The following is a 26,927-nucleotide window of genomic DNA, read 5'->3' as shown; positions in this document are numbered from 1 at the left end:
GATTATCAAGAGAGAATAATGCTGATCAATGACTAGAAGATAACTACACATAAGCTACATAAATTCATCAGCTAACCATTCAGAAACATCCTGTTGCTTCTACATGTTGTCACTTCTTCTTGAGTCTCTCCATCATTGTCTAAATCCGGTTTGAACATAAAAGGCTAAAAGTTTTTGAAATTTTCAGTGCATGTCTTTGTGAGTGCAAGCTGTTTAAGCTCCGCCCCCTGTGCCGGGAGCAGCAGCTCATTAGCATTTAAAGGAACAGACACAAAACGGTGCGTTTTTGCTCACCCTCAAAATTTGACAATTGTTACATGCTATATAAAAATATCTGTGGGGTGTTTTGAGCTAAAACTTCACACACACACTCTGGGGATATCAGAGACTTATTTTACATCTTGTGAAAAGGGTACTATACCACCCCTTTAACAAACATTTAAATATGAATATGAAAATTTACTAATGATTTTAACCCTTTCATGCATGAATTATGATAACCTCAGTCAGGATTTTTTTCCTATGTGTTTTTATTGCTCTTAGGGCATGAAAAACAAGAATTGATTTTTATTTTATTTTTTTACAAATTTTTCAAAGAGATCTTCAGATGTCCACTTGAGTGGACAGCATGCGGTTGGTTTAAACTGAAGATATACTGTATTAAATATAAGACAATAATCAAACAGATAAAGTATGTGAATTTAACAAACTAATCAATGCAATTATATCAAATAATGTGAAAACTATAAAATATATACAAAAAATATAAATGCAAAATATTGCAATGGCTTCATACAAGTTGCACTTCGCGTATCTATGATATCAGAACACGAGGACGTGATTCCATCAGAATTTTCTACAGCCTGTCAAGGTACAACTGTGGAAACCACTCAGATGCTCCTCCAGTGCACCAGAGTATGGAGATTTACCCTTATTAGTTGATAATTCTGATTATGTTCAAGATGGACATGCACATTTCTATCATAGCCCTCCTCTGAGAAAACCTAGCGATACGTTTTTTTTCAATCTCATCTGAAATGATCAGTGTTGGGGGTAATGCATTACAAGTAACATGCATAACCCATTCAGATTACTTTTTTGATGTTACAAGTAAAGTAATGTGTTACAAGTAACATGCATTACCTAATCAGAATACTTTTTGATCTAACAAGTAATTAACTACAAGTAATGTGCATTACCTAATCAGATTACTTTTTTATGCAACGAGTAAAGAAGCGCATTACAAGTAACATGCATTACGTAATCAGATTACTTTTTGATGTTATGAGTAAAAAAACGCATTACAATAACGCACATTACATAATCAGATCACTTTTTGATGTTATGAGAAAGGAAACGCATTAAAAGTAACATGCATTATGTAATCAGATTACTTTTTGATGTTAGGAGTAAAGAAACGCATTAAAAGTAACATGTATTACGTAATCAGATTACTTTTTGATGTTATTAGTAAAAAAACGCATTACAATAACATGCATTATAAAATCAGATTACTTTTTGATCTAACAAGTAAAGTAATGCATTACAAGTGTCATACATTATGTAATCACATGACTTTTTTCGATGTCAATGAAAGTTACATTCTAATAATACAAATACATTTATTTACAGTAGAAAAAGTCAATGCATATTAAGTTTTTAAGTTTTAAATTTCAAAAACAACATTCACATTATAATTATGAATTGTAGCTGAAATATAGCCATTGCATGCATGACGTCCACTACAGTGGACATGTGATTAATCAGAGTTTTCTCTCAATCTAAAATCAAAACTTGGAAAATTTTACTGTGATATGACTCATTAGATATTGCTTTATGCTGCAATATTTTTTTTACCTACAAGAGTCTCCTAGGATAGAAGGAATGGGTGGATATTCTGGAGCAACTTGGCATGTCTGACTGACCCTTGGCCATCTTGGTTTGGAGGGGGAAAAAATCGAAACACAAAGGCTTGCCACTTGGTTGCAATTTATAGGATGATGCACCAGGGTCCAATGAAGAGATTGATGTGCGACTTTGCCATAAAAACTCGTGCAAATTCAAGAAAATGCTTTTTTAATAGCTGTCCACTGTAGTGACCGCTATGCGTGAAAGGGTTAAGCATTATATAAATGTATTCATGAAGTGCATTATGAAGTGTTGCCTAAATCAGCTTTGAAACTAATAAATGACCAACAAATGCACAAACAAGTGTGGATGGGTGATTCAAGAAACAAATAAAATGAATAAATGCATTACTGACTATTAAATAAATGGATACATTTCTTAGGTCAAGATAACAGAACAAACTACAATGGGAACACAAAAGTAATAGAACTAATCGGACGGGACTATCACAGGGGGACGTTAGAGAAATATCTGTTTCACAGACGTACTTTGAGATTTTAATCCTGTCCGAATCTGCCATGTCTGTCTTTTTCTCACACGACCTCTGTAAAAATTCCAGAGCAAATTACCTACTGTTTTTCGTCAAACTCGGCGGTCCTCAGAGAAATCTAATCCCGTCCGAATGCGAATGTCTGTGATTACCGGATATTTTTTTTCCAAAACGCTTTTTCTTATGTGTTTTGGTCAACGTGAACTGCCATACAATCTCTTGCTATCGCGCCGGTATTCAAGTTTCTGCTTTTTGCGCACCGATAATGGATGTAAATGTGTTTGGTAGCCTACACTGCGAAGAAAAAAATAATAATAATTAAATCAACAAGAAGAGCCAAATCACGTAAACTGTTAAGACTGGCTACTGTAATATCAGTTTCAGGTAAGATTACTTTCATTTCTGCACTTAATTACATAACGTGTAAATTATATAAGTTAAAACTTTTTATTCCGGTGGGTTTATTATAAGAACCCAGTTCTATAAAATCATGATGATAAATCTGTTTAGTTTTTTTTTTTATACTATTTTTTTAAAAGGTTTACAAAACACTAAATGAGCCATTCCACCGAATGGGTGACATTTATGTCCCCAGAACATCATATGTAAAAAATTGCATGAAAATTAACTCTAAAATACATTTTATTATTAAGCAAAATGTCCTGCATATTAAGCTAACTACAAATTATAAAATTTATAATTAAAAACATTAATAAAAACTACATAGAACACAAAAAAATAGCATTTTCTGCATGTCCCCACTCTCTGTCTCTAAAATTTGCCATGAAATATAATGATTAAAATCCTTCAGAAATCTTAAGTTTTGGGGATTGTTGTATGACTTAATATCCAATGTATTTAAAATATTTGTTTATTTTTATGAGAAAAAAATATTTTATCTAATATTTTAGATAAAATACACATTTTAGCCATGTCCCCGGGTTTTCACTCAGTCCTGTTACCCTTACACATCCCCCCCTCTGAAAAACTTGGAATATTCCACAAGACACATTTTCAACAGGAAGTTGCATCATCTTGATCTTCTAAAGGCAATGGGAAGATCATAAGTTAGTCCTCTTATTTTAATTTCTGTATATTTGATGAAATTGTAACTATGACTGAGAAGGTCAATCTCAACATACTATCCTGTTACCTAAATAATTTCTTAGAATGTATTTGTTTATTTTAAAGATATTAACTTTTGTTAAGTTACTAGAATTTGTTCAGTGTCCTCATGCTATTAGCATGTATGCTATGTGGCCATATGTCATGTATTTGAGAACTTTTTGCTTAAAAACAGTCCTTTCAGTCCTGTTACTTATATGAAAAAATAACAGGAGTGAGTTAACGTAACAGGAGTGAGTAGAGTCCTGTGTTTTGATGATTTAATACTGTAAATATTATTTCTCTTTCCACCTCATTTGCTGTGAAGTACTACTAGCATATAGTACATCACTTCAACATAGAAATCTAATGCACACACAGTCATGTACACTCTCTCTCGTGCACACACATATGGACACTCATTCCTGTTACCTGTTCCTCATTCCTGTTATGAAATAGTTCATTCCTGTTACCAAGTGTTCAGTCCTGTTACTATTATTTATTTATTTTCTAAAAAAATAAAGTTAAACCACTTTTTTTATCAGTTTTGTTTGGTCCATCATTTATACAATTGTTTAATAAATTAAATTATAAAAAAAAATTATAAACTTGAGGCTTCGGCCTTCTTTAAAATGAAAAAAATGGCTTTGTGTTTTTTATTAAAATACACTTTGCCTTAATATAGTGATTTTTTTGTCACAAATATCAGTTATTTGAACATATAACCAACAATATCTTTAAAATAAACACTTTCTTGTGGGGAAAACAAAGGAATAATTGACATGCTTTTAAACATGCTTTTTAAATGTCACATGAGTTTCGGTAACAGGACTGTGAAAACATGCATCCATCTTCTGCTTAGAAACCTTGTAAAAAATTACATAAAGTAGCCTGAGATTGACCAATACACATTTTGAATAGGTAAATATTTGAGTATTAGATTCAGTGTTGAAAAAAATAAAAAAATAAAGTTTAATTTTTAAGAGTTACAACAAGCAAATGTCACCCATTCGGTGGAATGGCCCAAATACGTTAGGACGTTTTACTTTATATTTCAAAGTGCTTAATTTTAAAAGTACTTAATTTCAAATGACCATACGCAATCCACGCATTCTGAACACGTGATCTTCTGCAATGCCCACATGTAAAACAGACACTCCTACCTCGGTAATAAACACGGAGATGTTAGTCCCGTCCGAATCCGTACATGAAATCACAGACGTAGGTTGATAAGAATTGTAACTCAAACGTCGTTTGGAAAACTAGTCCCGTCCGAATAGGGCTTAAGAGAACTAAAGAAATAAAGGAAAAAACAACTACAAGCAGAAAATAAGTCCATATATAAGTCCAATGTGGCAATTAAATTGCAAAAGAAAGGAGGACAAAAAGTGAAAATAATTAAATAAATCAACCCAGAGTAGGGATACACGACATTTCAGCCATTTTTGGTCATTTTTATTGTTATCGTTGGCCAATATATCAAGGCCGATAAATAAAGCATTATTTTCTTCAGATGCGCACTGTTCGACATGATGGTTTTGCTTGTAATATTGAAATCACTTCAAAAAGGAAAATACAGTTAAGTGCAACATGTGTAGCGCAAGTCTGTCATATAGGCAACATATAATTATAATGAGAACTTATAATTTTGTGCTTGGGACATGTCTTTTAATGGTGAAATTTTAATGAACGGCACATCCCTAACCCTGAGAGAACGTTTGGTCTTCATGTTGATCCAGCAAAACACAAACATCATGTCATAATAATAAAACCAAAAACACATGTGTGCTTGAACAATTTTAATAAAAAAAAGTGAACATGTCTCTTCCTTTTCATTCACATACAAAATGTAAAGGAACGACAGATTTCCAGAGTAAGAGAGAAAGTGTAAAGCTCTGCGGTGTACAGATAGTCTGAGCCCAAAGGAAATCAGAGAAGAAGTCAAGCAGAGAGAGAATACAGTACTGGCCCGGGACAGAGGAGAGATCCATCGCTGATGATTCAACATTCATAAGACAGATGAGGTAAAACACTGCCGCTCCACATTAATATCAGCACTACACAAACACTTGCATTGCTACTGTTTTCAGTTTCAAGTTAATTATTAGAATAGTGACAATAATAATATAACAACAATTCTAAATTCCTTCAGTAAGGTTTAATTCTAGTGAGATATACAGTGTAAGCAGTGTTAGAGAGAACAGAAGAAAGATCACGGACCTTTTTGAACTATATCAATATTTGCAAAATGACAATATCTAGGAGTTGTGCAAACGAGATCTCGTGCACTCAAAAGGCAACTTTATATCTGCCGAGTATTAGGGTGTAACAGAGATAATATAAAGTACAGCTGCCGACAGACTGCAAAGAGAAAACCGATAATGAAGTTTACAAGCCCTTGCTCTCAGACCGGCTAAGTGCAGCAAAGGGCTTACACAACAACATATAGTGAAATACAGCATTAACGCAGCCTGTATATTGATTGTAAATGTTTGATGTTGATAATCATATCTCATTCCTTTACCTGTGAAACCAGTCACCACCTTCATATCCTTTGCAAAAACAGTTTTTGGTGTTGTATGTTCTAACGCAACAATTCTCTACTCTAATCATATGAGTTATAGATTATAGTAAAATGTCCTGCATCACATTCGAACTCTAGTCTGTCTATTAGTGCATATTATAATAACAGATTAAATTAATTTCTTCTTTTTTTCCCATCACTTTTCAGTTTTCTACTTTTTTGAAAATAAAAGTTACATTGGAATGTTTTTATTATTATTAAATACATATTAATCAAGACCACATTTAGCTTTGAAAGCATTTTTTGGATTCCAAGTGCATCATTTAAAATTAAAATCAAATCAGATTTTGCACTATATACTTAGAATCTAGGTCTCAGAAGAGTTAAAGGGATAGTTCACCCAAAAATAATAATTCTGTCATCATTTACTCACCCTTTTTCATTCCAATAATACTTTAATTCATCTCCAGAACACAATTGAAGATCTTTTTGATGAAATCTGAGACATTGACAGCTACACAACTACCACTTTGACGCTTGAATTGAGCTGAATTGAATTAATTGAGTGGTTTAGTCCAAATTTCCTGAAGAGACTCGATCACTTTATAAGATGAACAGATTTAATTTAGGCTTTTATTCACATTTAAACATTCATTAACTCACACATCAGTTGTAGTAAATGGAAAGCATGTTCGTTTGATGTGTGAGAACCAATGAGGTTCATTCTCGATCTCAATCATCATATAAAGCGATCATGTCTCTTCAGAAATTTTGGACTAAACCGCTCAATGAATTTCATATGAACTCAGATTTCATTTAAAATATCTTCATTTGTGTTCTGAAGATGAACGAAAGTCTTACAGGTTTTGGAAAGACACGAGGGTGAGTAAATAATGACAGAATTTTTGGGTGAACTATCCCTTTAAAAGCAGGAAGTAAACAGGAACTAACTACAATTAACTGGCCGTGATTAATCTTTTAAGTTTAATTGTGCATTCGAAACACCTGAGATATTAACAGAAATGTGTCGTGGCATAAACGTTTTCTCCTCTGGCATCGCAGTTAAAAAACAGTTAAAATTAATAGATTTAATAGTGAGATGAACATATAAATGCATCTGGACAATCATATTAAAACTGCAGTCACATGTAATATTCTGAGTCATTAGTCACTGAAATCTGCTCTGGGGATTCAAGTAAAACGTCACTGGATTTTGGTCCATGATCAAGTTATTCTGAGTCTTAAACCTTAACATAACATGTTCAGATGGAGAGTTTCTATTAGATGTGATTTACTGTCCTGGAAGAGCAGTGAAGGGCCTTCATCAGAAGGTACAGAGGTGATGCATTACCGTTCATATGTCATCCTAACGTGTTATGAACATACACTCATTATACTAACTGGTCAGATCATTAACCATTAGATTCCCATCATCTGGCGATAATGTACACTAATAATTTTTGATTCTTCATTACAATTAAAAGTGAGGACCTCCTTTAAATCTAAACGTTGGAAACTGTTCTACTGGAAAACACGAAGGTTTTCCGCTACCACACTACCGTTCGCCTTTAGTCCTCTTTCATAAATGTTATTTTGTACTAATACGTTTTTCTGTAGAAGCAGCTTCCACCATTTTTACATCATTATGTTATTCATGGCTTCATGGCATCGATTACAACAAGCATGGAATGTATGAATGCATATTTGTAGGTTATAACAAACGTGCATTCAAACGAACACGCACACACTCACACACACACACATGAGGCCTCATGTCTTCTTTTGACCGTCATAGGCAATCTGCTCTACCTCTACAGGTCTTTTTTGCTCTGAGGGTTCTTCGAGTGGTTCTGCTCAGCTTTGGACAGGTCGGGCTTCTCCGGTGACAGCAACTCCAGGAGATCCACCAATGCCTTCTTGATATAAGCTCCAAACTTGTGAGAATCCTGCAAACCAAACATAAAATAGCATTACATGTGATTGTCATCAAACACTGTCAAAATCAGGCGTAGCACCATAAATGTTATATTTGCCATGTTAATCTGAGTTTTTGTCCTACCAACTTTAGCAAGACTTTAACTATGTTTCCATTCAAAGTTGCAAATTTAATTTATGCAAAAAGCTGGAATATCACATAAAACATTTGCGAATAAAGCACTGTTTCCATCCCATGTGTTCAAGAGAACAAAAGCATCACTTCCTGGGAAACTGGCACAAAATATCTGCAATAAAAATGGAAGTTGCTGCAATCGGGGAAGCCACTGTGTCTAAAATGCATAAAATACAATAAATGCTGACATGTTATCTTGAGTTCGGATGCTGGTGTTTGGGAACGCGATCATGAGAGACACTTCTGGGTTAGTCCAGTTATCCAATCACATCCTCTGTTGAGGCGAAGCCACGTTTTTTGTTGCGCATTGAGGGATTTATTCAGTAAATGTTTCCATCTTAGATTTTGTGCATGTCTTCTTATCAGATAATAAATGAATGCACCTCAATTGAGGGCATACGGTTTTATTACACACTTTTTTTTTTTTTGGCGTTTCCATCCAATCTTTTTTAATGCGATATCCCAAATTGTGTATAAAAATAGATTGGTGGAAACATAGCTAGTTTGTCAAATCGTTTGCTAGTCTCTATTTTTTCTTTTCCTTTGATTTCAGGGAATTGGTAGAGGAAGCATATATTAGTGTACTAACAGTCTGAGGGCAGGAGTGTTTGCTGGAAATATGGAAGTTGATCATGTTTTCTCCGATGATGATGTAAGACACGCCATAACCGTCATCTGCAACCTGTCGAGCACACAGACGAACGTTTATTAAAATGCACAGACAATTGAGTAAAAAAATTTGAATGTTAATGGTAAAAGTGAATATGCATGAATATTTCTGACCGGGCCAAATCCTCCACCGCAGGTTGTGTAGTCTGGGTGGTTCACGAAATCAAACAGCTCCACCTGCTGGAGTGGAGTCTGACTGGTGGACAGACGCCACGTTTCTGAAAGCACCTGAAAAAAACACACACACACCAATTTTTTTTTTTTATATCAAATAAGAATACAAATATTTTTAAATAATTATATATTTACAAAATGAAAGTACTACATATTTTATAATATAATATTGCATTTAAAAATGTATGTAGTTAAATGGGTGAATCTCACAAACATGTTAACAAAATCGAAATAAAAGATAGTTCAGTTAAATAAAATAAAGACTAATTTTGAACTATTATCAATGTTTTTTTTTTTTTGCATTGTGACATTATTTACACGAGTATATTTCCCGGAATTTTCTTTATTATATAATTTGTGGAAATTTTATTTTAGAGGATTATTTTTTTTGTAATTCTCATTATCCTCAAAAGTAAGTCACGTTATTATTAACTGTGTTAAATAACATTTATTAATTCATCATAAATTAAAGGCGGTACATTTTACCTTGATGTATTCACACCTTACAATTTAAATAATACATTTTTTAAACCCGCTTTTAGGAAAACATTTTTGGTAACGCTTTACAGTAAGGTCCCATTAGTTAACATAATTATTATTATGTTATTGTTAACATATTAGTTAATTAATGCCTCACCTAAAATTAACTAACAACGAGCAATACATTTGTAACAGTATGTATCAATCTTTGTTAACAATAGTTCATTGTTAGCTAGCTCAGGTCATTAAATAATATAAAAGATACATTTTCTTAAAAATAATATATTAGTAAATGTTGAAAACTAAGATTAATAAATGATTTATGAGTATTTATCATTGTTAGTTCATGTTATGAAACCTTTCAGTTCGGACACACATGAAAAAGCATTTGCAAGGAATCAAAATCAGTTAAACTAATCTAGTTCCAACTTCCTTGCTAATCAGATAACATTCCCAGAGTCACGCACCTCTTTGAGGAAGGGTGACTCCTCTCCCAGGTATTTGGACACAATGTAGAGGCAGAACAGGTGTCGGTCTATTCCTCCTCCCGTCATAGCCATCCTGTAGAGATGCTGGTGTTTCTCAGACGCCGTACGGAAGAGACGTCGGCACACCTCCTTGCTCTACACACACAGAGAGAGGTTTGAATATGCACTGTGAGTGCTTTAAGGGTATGTTTTAAAAGATTTGTAAACTAACTGCTCTTAAACGATTGAAAGTAATCAACTGTCAAATAAAAATACTTAAATTATTGTATTAAATTGTAAAAAGTACAGGACATTTACATGCATTAAGCAATTCAATTTAACAGCACTTAACTAAATATTTCTGTCACTACAAAAAATAACATGCACAGCGTGTGTGTAATGTGTGTATGTGTCCAGCTGTTCATTAATATGTTTCCGTGCATGTTTGTTACCTCTCCACCCTCTAGTGCTTTAACGAAAGCGCAGCTCTCACTGGTGCAGGAACGCACGGTCTCAGTCCGGCCCTCGCGGAATAAACGGGTCATAGACGCTTCATAGGTCAGAGAGAACGTGCCTCGATGCTGGATTTGGGGAAGGAACGAGAAAGGAAGAATGTCATTATTTAAACCTTGACAGTTACATCAATTGTTTAATGTTTCTTAAACAATTTCAGTGAACAGTAAAGTTGCTAAAACATCTGAGATTTGTGATAAGTTTATACAATAAAATAATGTTTACTTAAATAATGAATATATGTCATGAATGTATGGAATATGTCAAGATAACTACCTGAGTAGTTGCATCAATGCAACCTGTTCCTGGTCATAACATTTCCTACATAGTCATACATGTACAAAGCAATTTCAGTGTTCAGTAAAGTTACTTAAAGTGCCCCTATTATGCTTTTTCAGATATTATCTTTCATGCAGTGTGTGATATGACTGTTTGTGAACGTAAAACGTCTGCAAAGGTCAAAGTGCAGATAAATGAAATATGGTTTTCTAAAGAAATAATAGATTCTTAACTGCCTGAAACGAGTCTTCAGTAATTTTTTCCAGTCTTACTTCATGCGCAAAACCTAAGTAGGTTTGTAACAAATTTGCATAATGCCCGCCTATGATCTTCATTGGCTGCTCGCGAACCACATCTACTTTGACCCTCAAACATCAAGTAAGCGCTGAGGAAGCCTCCGGAGCTGAAATTCAGATATGGCAATATACGTTTTATTTCCGACACACGCTGTAAGCGATCGACCAATCACAACAGACTGGGCCATCTGACCAATCAGAGCAGGGCAGGCTCTCGGAAAGGAGGGGTTTAGGGAGACTGAATCCTTTATCAAACTGTTTCAGACACTGTGAGAAAAAAGCTGATGCTGTAATGCAGGGGTCGGCAAGTAACTTTGGCCGCGGGCCAATATTTTTTTTAGCCAGTAGATGGCGGGCCAGCTAGACAGAGTAGGCCTATGGATACAAATTAAATACTCTTATATAGGCCTATAATCGCAGAATATGATGGGTCCGTCACCGTCCGTGGATCATTCGTTCAATCGTTTTTTCAAATTAAAACCAAAAATAAAAAGAATAAAAATGACTTGTTTTTCCATTATTTATTTCCTGAACTAAAATGAAAAAACGAATAACGACGTGTTTTCTGATTTTCTGATTGTGCTCAGATCAAAAATAGAAAAAATGAATTACTGGATTAGACAAATTTTCATTTTGATTTTTGATTTTGAATTTAACACCTTAGGCAAGGTGTATCAAGGAAATCATTTTAAACAGATCAAGTACTATTGTGGTAACAGAACAGATTATGCCTCATTCGCTTACAGTCCGACTTTTGAACTTTATTCCTTTTTTTTATTATTATTTATTCGGGACACACACATACACACCTACGGTTTAATGAGGTCTGTCAATATAAATATTAGGCTATTTTAACATTGTAGGCCTACTGTCAGCAGAGAAAAAAATGCCACAGAAAAAAATTATGAAATATAAATAACATAAATTAAATAGGACAAAGCCTATCGCTCAAATTTCTAAGCAACATTAACGAAAATCATATTGCCCTACTGACAAATGAAGTAGGCTATTTTCTGCCGAACTATTTCAAACATCCTTGCAAAAAAAGAATGTTGTTGACTGACAATGGTTTCAGTACCAAACAGCTCCTCAGAGGTGTACAGGTGGTCAGAATTAAGTGTGGATACGCTGTCAAAAGATGTCGGGATGGGCTATTGTCAGTCAGACCGCCCACTCCGTCCAAAGTACATTAGAGTTCTGACCGCTACCGTCTTTTGACGCGCGAATGGACACAAAGTGGTCAAGCGTGAACTAGACGCGGCATGTGCGAATTTGCATCGCTATTCGCGTCCGGTTTGAACGTACAGTTATACTTTAAAATGTAATCCCGCACCGCATGATTCCCTATATGTGCGTTGCACACAGTATGCGGCGGTGAAATCGCAGCGCGACTACGGCTTTACTCAAGTATTGGAAGAGTTTTGTGCAGCATTTAGGACTTCCAAAATAATCCGGCGGGCCAGAAAATATTGCTGGCGGGCCACTTTTGGCCCGCGGGCCGCCAGTTGCCGTTCCCTGCTGTAATGTATATTATAACAAAATTCAAGTGTTTTTTGACCTTGGATGCATGTAAACCTGTTGTAGGAGCCTTTAAAAGAGCATAATAGGGGCACTTTAAGATAGACAATGGACATGTGTGAAATATACACTTTATTAGTGTATGATATATATATATTTTATATACAGTAAGTTACACTTAAACATATTTTAATGTCACTGCATTAGATAACAAAATATGAAACCAAGTACATTTTCAAACATTCAACAAAAAAAGGTTATGTTATTAATAATTAAACAATAGATCTAGTGTTGAAAGAAATTAAAACCAAAAGTATTGTGCCACTTTGTGCTTGTGTTAGTGGAACATATTCATAGTTAATGTGATTCTTGACACCTGTGGTTCCTCTGCTAGTGTGAGCTTGATGTGAACTGACTTCAGCACACTACGCTGGGTTTTGTGTCTTACCCTATAATAGGCCAACTGAAGCGCAATCTGAATGAAGGCATCTGGACTGATTTTACACTTTTTGATGGCACCCTTGCCAAACTCTTGTATTGGGAACACGTGAAAGTCGATGTCGTCGGCGAGGGCCTGTGCCACAGCGAGAGACTGATCCACACGCTCCTGACACTGAAAACACATACAGGAAGATCTCAATTATTCAGTGTCACTGTACACCGCATGACTGAAACATGAGAAGGTGTTAACGTGTGTTTGTACCTGTACAGGTATGTCCCAGGTTAGTCTAGACGGTTGAGGCAGGGAGGAGGACACGTCTCCTTTACAGTGACCTTCTTCATTATAACCCAACTGGAAACAATCCGTAGTCATCACATACTGAGAGAGAAAGAGACAATATGGTATTAGAAAACAGCTAATAACAAAAACTGCTAACATAGCAATAACTATAGATTTGCATTTACTGGAAGAAAAATAACAATGCTTGCAAGTTAGCAAAAATTAGGCACTGATAAGTTGAAAGGAATAACTACCTTTATTTGTCCACATTCATGTTTGAAACAACATGAGAATGAATTTTAATTTTTCAGTTAATTATTTTCTTATTTCTAAAAATGCAATAATGCAAAGACTATGTGAAATATGCAAGAAAAAAACTTAACAAATAGATTTGCATTTACTGGAAGAAATATAACAATGCTTGCAAGTTGCAAAAATGCAAAGACCAAACCACAGTTCAAGCAAAAATATTGCAAAAGAAAAGCAAGAGAAAAAAGCAACTTTATATGCAGATATTACAATATCATCACTGACAGTCAGAAAGAATCTCGAAATAAAAATGCATTTTTCATTTAAAATGATTGATTTAATTTTTTTATTTACTCACATAAAATGTATAGAATTTTAGCAGCCATTAGATGTAAATAAGCATAAACTAGAATTTTACAATCCCTATTATTTAAAAATATTTTTTATTTTTATTAAGATATCTTCCTACTTTATCAACTCATTCTTAGCATGCACCATTTAGTTTATCTGATCTCTAATTAATTTGTTCGATGTCTAAACGCGGTCTCTTTTTCACTCGTTCTCTCTCTCACCTCCCACACATGAGCCATTATCGGTGCGTCCGCCCAGGAGTGTTCAGCGTTGAGGCCGTTCTTTCCGTTTTTATACACCACCACCGTGAACGACTTATCAAACCATCTTAGACAAAAAGAGCAAAACACTTTCTTAATAAAGACATAAATGTGTATGCACATATGTTTGGCAGCATTAGAGCAAATATATTCAAATCATTTTAGTGTTGTCAATAAGTTTATCGTATTTGTAACGTAACTGACGGACAGTTTTGTACGGATCAATATCTCACCTGTCGTAGCACTTGCCGTGCAGCAGAGACTTGGCGTACCGATCCAAATTGCCAGCAGGATCATCTCCCATCATGCCTTGCTCATCGTCATCCAGGGTAACGAAGAACGCAGCTTTCTCAATGCAGTCCAGAGATCTCTTATTCACCCCTGAGCTGAAGAACTCCTTTCTGGCCTGGGCCCAAGGGATTCTGGGAAAGAAAGTTCAAACCATTCAAGCATTCACAGAATAGCCTTAAAGAAAGAATCAAAGGATGGTTTACATTTAAATAATCGTCCATTGTACAATGTTCAATTTTATATCAGTGAAATGGAAGGATTCTTAATAATAAAAATGCTTTAAAAATACTAAAATCTGAGTTATTATAGTTAACCAAAACCATTAAAAAAAGTGTTGCTTGAAATAAAATAAAATGTAAAAAAAGTGTATATAAACTTATTTAATTTCATGTTGCCAAAGCAACATTTCTCATTTTCATTTAATTGATGTACAAAAATAACTAAAATGGAAATCCATAGTATTAAAAACTATATAGACATTATTTTTTAAATAAAACTAATAAAAATGACAACACAAACTTACTATAACTTTTACATTAAAATTAAAACAGCAAATACTCAAATAAAATCTAATAAAATAAAAAAACACCATTATACTAAAATAACACTGACTGAAATATAACTAATTATTTGTTAAAATTTTTATTTAAAAGGTGAAAAATAAAAATTTTAACCAATCGTTTGATATATATTCACTTGACCTTTTGCCAACTTTCTTTAAAATGTAGCATTTTACATTTATTTACAAAGAGAAATCAAAGCACATGCATGTTTGTTTTGAGGTAAATGAACCCTGTATCGTGCGTCAGAGCGTGTGTGTGTTTTTGTGTTTGTGTGTGTGTATGTGTACCTGTCCCCTGCCGTCAGGGCTGCCAGTTTGGCCTCTCCGGGCGCCGGGGCTGATGGGTCATCAAGGATACGCTGAACCTGGTGCTCAATCTCTCTGGGAGACAGCATACGGCCAGCATGATACAGCCACAGGCGGTAATAACGGCCTCGGTGGAAGACCGCAACATACTCGCTGTCCTGCCAGTGGGTCAGAGAATCTAAACACACACAGAAAAACATTCAATGCAAATTCTCACTGCTTGCATTCATGCTTTGAGTAGTATGAGCTTTTGAAGCATCAGAAATCAAGCATCTGAAAATGGTGCCAAAAAATGATCAGAAGCTGATGACTAGAGAAGAGGGCATATCTTTGTACAAGAGTGTACACCATACAACAGTGTGTTTGTGTATCAGTCAGTCAGTGTGTACAACATAAACCAGGCCAGTCCAGGGTGTGCGTGTGGGTGTGTGTGTGTAAGTTTATTCAGTAAGTTGGTTTGTACTTGTGACCCTTCCAGGAAATTGACTAATGTCAAAAATCCTATCATTCTAGAAAGAATGAGGAAATATGGAGGAAAAACTAAAAAAAATAATAATAATTATGAACTTAGGAGACTGTCAGTTTGAAGAGGTAATGAAAAGCAGAAGAAAAACAGAAATATAGATGCACAAACAGACAGAACTACTCTCTCTATTTCTCTAATGAAATTAGAGCTTTTAATACTGTTAATGTTCAAACTTTTTTTTTTAAACAAGCAATACTTTTATTTAGCAAAGATGCTTTAAATTGATGAAAAGTAATAGTAAATGCATTTATAATGTTACAAAAGCTTTTTATTTCATGTTTCAAATGCTGTTCTTTCTATTCATTAAAGAATTCTGAAAAAAGTATTAGTTTCCACAAAATTATAAAGCAGCACAATGGTTTTCAACATTGATAATAATCAGAAATGTTTCTTGAGCAACAAATCAGCATATTAGAATGATTTCTGAAGGATCATGTGACACTGAAGACTGGAGCAATGATGCTGAAAATTCAGCTTTGATCACAGGAATAAATTACAGTTTAAAATATTTTAAAATAGAAATGAGTCATTTTAAATTGTAATAACATATCGCAATATTATCGTTTTTACTGTATTTATTAATCAAATAAATTCAGCCTTGGTGAACATAAGGGACTTCTTTCAAAAACATTAAATCCTTTAGCGTTACCTGTCTCTTCTCCTGGAATGCGTGTGGTGTTGAAAATCCTCTCACACTGAGCGGCACACAAAGGAATATTTAAACCTGGAACACGACCCTAAAACACAGAGTTATAATGTTAGTCAAGGTAACTTAACCATTTTCCACTCTCTCACTGACAATTACAATTATAGGGACAGGCCACACAAAACTGAAGATTCTCATTCTCATTATAATTAGTGGACTATCTCTTTAAAGGAATAGTTCACTTTAAAATGAAAATTCTGTCATCAAAGAAATGTAAAGAAAGAAATTCATACAGCTTTGAAACAACATGAGGGTGAGTATATGATGACAGAATTTTCATTTTAAAGTGAACTATTCCTTTAAAAAAAGCTGTAACTGCTACTGTAACTATCAGTAAACGTGTAAATGATTTGTTATGGTTATATAATCTCTGCATACTGGCATAGTTCAAATGCTCTTTCACCAAATGTTGCTAATACATTATGTTAATATATAAATGTGGGCGGTTATATGCTATTCTGCTTTATACTGTAAATTGTGAAGTTTTGCTGATATAAATGAACAGAGTGAACTAATAAGGAAGGTTTTAGTGTACGTTACGGTATCTGTACATACATGTATAACGAGAAAACGTTTTTGCTTTTGCGTGCCATTTTCTCTTTAAAGCGTAACTCTCGCCAAAATGCAACCTAGGGTCTTTTTGTGGCATTTTATCAGTCAAAAATAGTCGATCTCCGAATGCGAATGAACTGACTCCTTATATATTGATATATTGAATGAAACCCCTTGTTTATTATTATTATTTGAACAGATATTGCCATGAGATAAGTGGCTAAGTTATCATGCTTTTCATTGAAATTACAACTTCATGACATTTCCTCCTATGGAGTCAATTCATTTGCATTCGGAGATCGGCTACAACAACAGCTACAGTGAGTTGTTCAAAACCTGTCTTTTTAGTAAACTCTGTGAACACAATGTTCTCAATGCTGGAGTTCATGTGTAGAGACCCCGACGATACTTCGGGCAAAGTTTCATGTTGTGTCGAGCCTTCTTAGTGTTTTAAAAATAGCGATTTTGATGCTATCATAGAAGTGCCCCAAGCACTCCCATTTCAAAAAGCAATTTGAACGAAAACAAAAATACTGTCAATCTTAAAAGTGGCGTTTCCATTCTAATCATGCTTTTAAACTAAAGTTTGCCTCGGGTAGATTCACAAAAATACCCTAGTTAACATTTTGGCGAGAGTTATGCTTTAATGCAAGTATGCAAAAAACTGACACAGTAGACATTGCCCAATCCATATAATTCAAAGCCTAACAAAGGTCAATGCACAGCTAAAAACAGCTCTGTGATCAATCTCTGTCCTGGCTCGGGGCGACGAGAGCTTTCACCCTCCTCTTAACACCATCTGTCAGTGCTGCAATGTGGACTCACAGGTTTGATTTCCTCTCTGTTGAGTTTCCTGCGGTACAAGAGAAGTGCATGAAGCGTGTTTCCTGCTCTCGCCGCTTGAATCGGTGTCGGTGTCACGTACAGGAAGTCCTGAGAATGAAAGAGAACGCCTTAAAAAAATAAAATCCACACAAAACCACTAGAACTTCCTGCTTGATTATACGAGTGTTTTCACAGTGAGTCGTACCATTCCATAGTAGTTGCTGTTGACCATGATTGGGCCACGCCCCCTCAGGTAGATGTACTCCTCCCACCAATCGCTGACCTTGAAGATGCAGACAAGAAAAATTGGTTACACTTTATTTTAAGATGTCCGTGATGCAGTGTAAATATACATTTAAATAATATATAATATTATTTAACTACATGTTCTTACTATAGGGTTAGGATTGGGGTTTGGTTTATGATTAGTTGCATGTAATTATGCATTATTTATAGTTATTACTACAGTCACTACATTTAACTTGTGTAACAAAGACACTGTAAAATTAAGTGTTACCGAAAAATGTATTCAGTCTAGGGCTGGGTGATGCATCAAATATTATTGACATTAATGCGATATATGTTGACAATATAAAATTAGGGAATATTGTGTACATTGCGATAATGTTGAAAAGTTTAGCTTATATAGTAAGCAGCTGTTCACCAAGCTTGTGATCAAATTTCATATTTGAAATCGCCAATGAAATCTGGCAACAATCATCTCATAAATCTCATTTCTAAACACTCAAATCATGACAAAATAAACTGCGCATTGGTTGGTACAGCCTGAAAAATGCAATGTCGTGTGAACGTACCCTAAATTTCTCAAGAGCAAATGCTGAAATATCTATATTTGTTTTGAATATCATCTATATTTGGAAAAATATTGAGAAATACAATTTTAGCTATAAACACCCAGCCTCAATTCAATCTCAAAGTAAAATCTGTGAACAATCCTACAGCACAATCCCAAGACGATTTTCAGGTCAAAGTGAAATCAAAATGGACCCAATTTGCCTTCAATATTAAATAAATATTACATTTAACTCCTTGTCTCTTAACTCCCATTCATTAAAACGTAACAAAAATGCAATTGTTCCTACTGAACAACTTCACAAATCCTTCTTTCTAACCACTTTCCTCAAATCACCTATAATTTGGTGTGTAATCCCCACTTTTTATAAACCAATCAAATCCTGATAACTAAAATTCAATTCCGTCCAACATTTTCTTAATTAAACATTCAGTTTCGCTCGGAGATATTTCAGACCAGGGAAGTAAAACAGGTTGCAAAAAGCATTTTTCAGGTTGCATGTGGATGGTTTGCTGGTTGTTCTCACATAGTTGGAGGCCCACATGGCTTTCAGTTTGAGGTACCACTGCAGGCGGTTCCCCAGACTGCTCTCGAACTCCTGGGCCAGAGTCGTGATCCTCTCGTATTCGGAGTCGCTCATCAACGGACGAGCAGATTCTAGGTACTAGAGCAGAAGAGAGACCGCTTGGAATGTTAATAAATCATCATTTTTGCCATATAAAGTGTATTTAGTGATGCATTTTGCTGCTGCAGATGACGATGATGATGATGATCTCACCCTATTAACAGTGTCCTTGACTGTTGGAACAGGCAGGTTGGGCAGAGAGCCCTGATAGCTGTACAACAGAGGCTGTCTGCCTGAGAAGATCCGGACCATGGCCTGAAAACACACACATTTATAAGGTAAAAGGTTTTTACTTGTGATTTTCAAATACTTTCTCCTATCCTGTTTAACATGCATAGACAACTATGTACAGTATAAATAAAATATTTGTAGGTTGATTCCAGGGTTATTACGCTTAATTAAAAATAAATCCAAAAATATATTTTTTTTCGTCACTTGAAATTAAATAAACGTTAACTGAAACTGTTAAATAGCATTTAAAAGTACTTACACTTATTTTATTTCAGCTAGTTGCCAAGGCAAATTTTTTAATTATGATTTAGTTTAGCTTGATGTACTAAAATAACTTAAACTTAAAAAGTAATTTAAAAAACTATTCAAAAAGACAAAAACACAACAAAATGACTAGAAATTTAACTAAAATGAAAATGTAAAATATAAAATATTAGTCAATATTACTGATTTGCTACACTCAAATCAAGCGATATATACTACATAACAAATCTCAACTGACTGATTTATTTAATTGCAAAATGTAATATATTGTCATTCAGCTTTTTGTTTAAAGTTGGATACCTGTCTTACTTTATCCACATACACACATTATTCTCATGTATAGGGCGATATATATACTAGGCTATAGCATATCTCAACTGCGTTATTGCTTGACTATTTTATTGCGCAGCTCTATTTTGCTAAATATAAGACATGAAGATATTATAAATATTAATATCATGATTTTCTGTTTCTGCTTTGGAACAATGTGTAATGTGAAAAGTGCAATGCAAATAAAATTGTACTGACTGACTCCAATGCAGCAAATTTGGGGCAGGACTATCTGTTTGCCAACCAGTAGCGGATGACATTATTTTTGCTATTCTGTTTGGTGATACTGGAGTCACAGGACTTCAGGACACACTTCACCTTTATTTACAGTTGCATGTTGGGTGGTTGTGGTTGTAGGTTAGGTGTGTCTGATAGCATGACTGTACTCACCGCCCAGATTTTGGTGGTGTTGGACACCTTCCCGTGCTGTTCAAACATCCAGCCATGATAGGACAGTAACTGCTTCAGACAAAGCCTCATGGTGAAGATCAGGGAGAACCAGAGCAGAGTGCTGAACAACACGGCAGACACCACCGTCCGACACTGAATGCTCAGAGAATCACTACAAACAAACACAGACAGCATTACACTACTGTATGCAATACTTCAGAACATTTATAGTTTTGGGGACACTATGAAGCAGGTGCACTTTGATAAGGTGAATGCAAGTCATTATTTATGGACTGTAAATATCCTATCAGACCTATTTTTGTGTTTATTTACAGTGTGGTTTAATGTTCTTCTTTGTATTTTTATGTGAATTTTCTTTCTTCTGCTGCACATCCTGACCAGGACTTCCTGGTAGAAGAGATATTGTATCTCAGTAAGACCTTCCCTTTAATAAATAAATAAATGTAAAGGATTTAAATGTTGCATGATGAGGAAATTTTCAATTATTACTTATTTACTAGTCATAATAATGGTACAAGCAGGCTACTTAATGGCTACTTACAAACAAGCAGGGTTTTTTAAAACATGAAATAATTAATTACCTCAAAAAGAGAATATGATACGCTTGATGCATAACCTGAGGACACAACCTCTAGTCTTTTTAACAACACCTTATATTTACTAAAATCTAAAAATGCATACACTACCACTCAAAAGTTTATAAGATTTTGTAATGTTTTTGAAAGAAGTCTCTTCTGCTCACTAAAGGCTGCATTTATTTGATCAAACATTCAGTAAAATCAGTAATATTGTAAAATAGTATTTCAATTTAAAATAATTGTTTCCTATTTTCATGCATTTTAAAAGGCAATGTGATCAAAGCTGAATATTCAGCATCATTACTCCAGTCTTCAGTGTCACATGATCCTTCAGAAATCATTCTAATATGATGATTTGCTGCTCAAGAAACATTTATGATTATTATCAATGTTGAACTGCAATGTGGTGCAACTTAAAATTTTTGTGGAAACCGTGATACATTTTTTTTTCAGGACTCTTTGAGGAGTAGAACGTTCAAAAGAACAGCATTTACAGTATTTAAAATAGAAATATTTTGTAACATTATTATGTCTTTACTGTCACGTTTTATCTTACAGGCCCCAAACTTTTGGAAAGAAGTATTAAATAATAACATTGAAATATTATTTCAGGGAAAAAACTTGGAAACACTTGAAGAAAGTAAAGAAAACATAAGAATGGATTAAAATGACAGAATTGTTGTTAACGTGTTTAGAGTTATTTTTTAATATCAATTGCATAAAGTTGGCACCAGCTATTCATTATTAAACATACATTTATTGGGACACAAAATAGCATCCGTGTTGTAAAATAACTCTTCTGCTTTTGTGTGAAACCAACTCATTCAAGGTGTGTGAAGGTACACACCCTCTGCAGACATGCTCGTGTTTTCATGGGTGGGAACCAATATCCTTTGAAAAAACTTGCAAAGTGAGTTACATAAGAGGATGACAAATGTTTCATGTGTATTTTTGAGTTCACAATGCAGGTAATTCATTTGTTTTCTGAACTGGGATCATATTCAATTAGTCCGAGGCAACACTGTGACCTCTTTTACCTGACAGGCAGATGTTCCTGGATTTTAGCGATGAGGCCCATGGAAGGGTCCGAGCGTGTGTACATGGTGGCCAGGATCGCAATGACAACAAACAGCCATGAGGACGGGCTAGCGGGATACACGCCAGTGATCACATTGTTCTGTACAAAAGAAACAATGAACAAACACAAGAAAAATGAGGAAAGACGGCCAGAATAAACAAGACACTACGAAATGCAGCTGGGGAATGTGTGAGAATTATCAACGTTAAACATGCACAAAAATAACCCGGACAGATTTAATCAATCAAATATCAAAATCTACTATCAAAGTAGATGTTGTTCTGAATTTATTTTATTTATTTAGATAGGACAGTGCATATTCGCGAACGTACAATCAAAGCTGAACGTAAATACGCTGGATTTAGCACAATGCTAATTTCCATCCATCGTCCCAGACATATACATATCAACAAATATACATATAGAGCTAAAAAACATTAAAAGTTCCTATACCTTATAGAGTACTTATTATAATATGTATTTAAAGTGCATGAATGCCTGTGCATAGACATCCCAAAGTGCTTATTATAAATATCTAAATAAATCTACTTAATGATTACATTTTTGATTGTTATTCAGAATTGATTAACCCTTAATCGCTCTGTTCGCGGGCAGCCAATGAAGATCATAGACTGGCATTATGCAAATTGGTTACAAACCTATTTAGGATTATGCAGGAATTAAGACTAGAATTAATGACGACTCGTTTCAGGCCGTTCAGAATCGGCTCTTTCTTTTCTGAGACAATAACTTCATTTATCTGCACTTTGATCTTTGAAACTTCACAAAAAGTCATATCACACATTGCATGAAAGGTAATATCCGAAAAAGCATAATAGAGGCACTTTAAAGGGATAGTTCACCCAAAAATGAAAATTCTGTCATCATTTACTCTCCCTCAAGTTGTTCCAAACCTGTATGATTTCCTTTCTTCTGCTGAACACAAAAGAAGATATTTAAAAGAAGGTTGGTAATTAAACAGTTGCTGGTCCCCAATGACATCCATAGTATTTTTTTTCCTACTATCAGGGTTCCCACTCTAAACCAAATGTCAAATTCCCTGACTTTTCCCTGACTTTCACTGACTAAAAAGATGAATTTCCATGACCTATAATGAACGGCAAAACAGGCTGCTGTTTTGCGGAGCACCGAGCTGTTCTGTTTTGTAGAAAGCCTTTCTTTAAAGTGAATTTCGTTTTCTATAAATTGTATCTTAATTTTAATATATTTTTCATCAACCAATTGCCTGTATTTAATAAATGAGAAGCAAATATATAGCAGACAATCAAATCAAAGTCCGTATTATTATTTTTGCAAAGGTCCCCTCAGGGGCTCCGTAGAAAGATGTGTGAAACAGCGCAATAAAAAAATCGTTATAGAAAAATTACATTTTGATAAATGGAAACTAAAATTTAAAGCAACAAACTAAATTCCCTGATATTCCATGACTTGGACAAAAAATATATAAAATTCCCTGACTTTCAATGTCTGGAATAGACCTTTTAAAATTCCATGACATTCCAGAAATTCCATGACCCGTGGGAACCCTGTACTATGGAAGTCAATGGGGTCCATCAGTCGTTTGGTTACCGACTTTCTTCAAAATATCTTCTTTTGTGTTCAGCAGAAAAAAGTAAGTCAGGTTTGGAACAAATTGAGGGTCGAGGAAATGATGACAGAAGTTTCATTTTTGGGTGAACTATCCCTTTAATTAATAATATCACAGCCTCACATCCATAATCAAATCAAGTTAAATCAACCCAAACATTATTTACCACTAAAGATTCAGATTCATCATAAAGAAAGATGCAAAAATCGTTTGACGTTTACCTTCAGCCGTGTGACGCGTTTCTTCCAGGAGCGGAGGCCTGACAGATAGACCTGTCTCAGGGCCTGATGGGACAGCTGCAGGTCGATCCCCTCAGGAGTGATGGTGAACTGAAACGCCACGGCCTGATGGGCTTCTGCCATTTCTGAAGAGAGCGTGAGACAAAGACAGAGGCTTTTAAAACAGCAGCTCAAATTTCACTGCAGCAAAGCTACTTTATGCATGCAGCGCTCCCATTATCTCACTTATACTTGATCACCATCCATTACGAATCAACAAGTTTCACATTTTGAGTTATGATCCATTAAGGCAAGAGCAGTGCTGATAGAGACATTTCAGTTAAGGGTTTGTTTTATGCTTATGAAATACATGAGAAGCTCTTTCCGGTCTGCGCAACGAAGGGAAACTTCCTTTTCTTTTTCATTTCTCATTCAGACAGACCAGACACTTAATATATAAATAAAACTTATAAATAAATAAAACAACTCCCACATCTACATCCAGACGAGATGTATCTATGGCAACAGTGTTGTTATGGCAACCAAGAGCAAAGGGTTCCCTCGTGACTACCAGTCTGTGGCTCAAGCAAAACACTGATACAGTATTCATCAAGATTCACTGTGTGCGCCATTAAATCTTCATATGTACAGTGACTTACACAGGCTTGGTAAAAGAAGCTTTACACTGTCAGAGCATTATTAAAGTCATTTAAATGCCTATACATTTGCACATGCATATAAACAATTCATTTATGCCAATGACAAATAAGCATTGTTAGTGTTAACTTTAATATAAATAGAATATATAAATTCTAATAAATTTCTATTTTAAATAGAAATAGAAAACAACAACTAAAAAAGTCAAAATTACAACAAAATGACTAAATGAAAACTGCAAATATAATAAAACGAATTTAAAATATTACTATAATACAAGTATATAAATAATAAAGTAACAGAAAGGTGGTAAAAAGAACACATATTACACAATATGATTTTTTTTATGTCATGAGTTCTAAACCATGTGACCTGAACAAAACATACTTTTTCATTCAAAGTTTAGTTCCTAAAAATTCTGATTTTTTTTTTATGAAATATGCTCCACTGTTTATTTTTCCCAACAACCAGGCTAGTATATATATATATATATATATATATATATATATATATATTTTTTTTTTTTTATGTCAAAATTAGAATGAAAATAAGCTCAATAAAAGCTCTGGTAAGAAAGAAAGTAAAAAAAAAAAAAAAAACTATTTAATAATGCAAATACACAATATCCCACGTCATCACATGCACCATGTTTTCTGGGACTAAATTACACTGCAGGAAACATGCAAATGAGGCATTTGCAACTGTGACCAGAAGAGGGCACTGCACAGGGATGAAGTGAATGAACTTTAACCCAATTAAAAATAACGAGTGATTTATTTCACTTATGTTGCACTAAATCAATGGAGAATGATCATTTGGAATAAGGAAACATAATAATGTTCAAATAATTAATAAAAAATAGTCAAAACGACATAAGACCGTAATGGACAGGTGCCAGACTTTATCAGGGGCTTATCATTTAAACGGAAATTTAGTCCTCCCACAATACACCGACTCTCTGAATTATAAAACAGGTTTATTGCATAAAAATAGTAGTTAAGCAGTAACTACCCATATTAATCTAATAAATAAATAAAAAACCTAGCGGGCGAAACAAACACAGAGCCAGAAAATACATTAATCCATTATAAACTATCATTAGACGCTTGATCAGCAGGTGAGGAGGATTATAAGGTCGAAATGACAGTATGCTTCTGAACTGGGAGTCTACTGTCATTAAATAGCGATGGATTTGTATTGCAAGTATTATCAAGGCCAATAACGGATTGTTAGCATACCAGCTATAAAAACCGGCTATCAGAACAGAATACCCCACACATCTCCATCATCCATCGTCTCCAACACACTACAGATCATCATCCATCCGATGTACATTATAGAGTCAGAAAGCATCATCCCTACCTGCTGTTTACTGATGTTACTGGTGACGGAAACAAAGTGACGGGCTGCTTTCCTCCCTTCTGCTTTTGAGGAACATAAACATAAAAAAAAATGTACTGATAATCTCGTAATAAAACCCCAGTATAGATGCTGATGGCGGAATGGTGTGTAGCGTAACTGGACACAAAGTACCTTTGATACTTAGTGCGAAAGAATGTAAAAGATACAGCGAAGAGGGCGGGAAACAAGCGGCTCGGAAGTGAGCTGTGATTGGTCAGGAGACGATGACGTCTCCGTGGAACAGCTTGACGCGCGCGCTGGCAAATGAGCGAATAGAATGCCGCGTAATGCGCGGAGAACTTTGCCGTGATTGGACGTCTCGGCTGTCAATCAAAGATTAACGGCAGGCAGCACTTTACATGGCTCACAGTTTAAGCATGTAAGCGGACGCGGAGCAGGGAGTATAAAACAAATGTTTTGGTGTTACTATCAAACAAAGGTCAATATTCGCGCAGAATCATTTCCTCTACGTCTTACGTAACATCTACTGTGATTATGTGGCCGATTTAGTTAATATATTATCTTATTTTAAGTGTATTATCTCTTTACAACTGTGGGTCAATGACATGGAAGTCTGAGGAATTATAAAGGAGAATCTTTAAAAAATATATAGTGCCATTCATGGCCATGGGAATTTCATAAAATGTTAAAAGTATTAATGTCAGTTTCGAACAATAATAAGAAACATACATACCAAAGAAGATATTTGGAAGAATATGCCATATGGGTACCAAACAGTTGATGGACTCATTGACTTCCATAGTATGGGGGGAAAGACTGGATGTAAATGGGGACCATCAACTGTTTGGTTAACCATATTCTTCAAAATA

General features: G+C 34.7%; 1 protein-coding gene across 1 annotated transcript; it reads right to left on the bottom strand.

Moving 5' to 3' along the window:
* Positions 1-5,286: 5,286 nt before the first annotated feature.
* On the bottom strand, positions 5,287-26,283 carry LOC308682912 (carnitine O-palmitoyltransferase 1, liver isoform). Its single transcript, XM_081352894.1, has 19 exons — positions 26,059-26,283; positions 24,043-24,185; positions 22,172-22,311; positions 20,536-20,707; positions 19,474-19,575; positions 19,222-19,359; positions 18,087-18,164; positions 17,882-17,989; positions 16,448-16,535; positions 15,255-15,450; positions 14,347-14,535; positions 14,075-14,180; positions 13,236-13,352; positions 12,981-13,145; positions 10,379-10,507; positions 9,927-10,082; positions 8,920-9,033; positions 8,726-8,818; positions 5,287-7,972 (listed from the first exon to the last, which is right to left on the bottom strand). Exons 2-19 carry the CDS (start codon positions 24,181-24,183, stop codon positions 7,838-7,840), a joined length of 2,367 nt encoding a protein of 788 aa, XP_081209020.1. The 5' UTR covers positions 24,184-24,185; positions 26,059-26,283; the 3' UTR covers positions 5,287-7,837.
* Between the last annotated feature and the right edge of the window lie 644 nt (positions 26,284-26,927).

The sequence above is a fragment of the Scardinius erythrophthalmus genome, assembly GCF_964197995.2.
Source record: "Scardinius erythrophthalmus genome assembly, chromosome: 22".
Lineage (NCBI taxonomy): Eukaryota > Metazoa > Chordata > Actinopteri > Cypriniformes > Leuciscidae > Scardinius > Scardinius erythrophthalmus.
This window is presented reverse-complemented; position numbering and strand designations above follow the sequence as displayed.

Coding starts and splice junctions, on each gene's coding strand:
- LOC308682912 (XM_081352894.1), bottom strand. CDS start 24,183: ATGGCAGAAGCCCATCAGGCCGTGGCGTTTCAGTTCACCATCACTCCT. Junction 14,181..14,346: donor CACGGCAAGTGCTACGACAG/GTGAGATATTGA, acceptor TTTTTGTCTAAG/ATGGTTTGATAAGTCGTTCA. Junction 9,034..9,926: donor AGTCACCCTTCCTCAAAGAG/GTGCGTGACTCT, acceptor TGTTTTTTTCAG/GTGCTTTCAGAAACGTGGCG.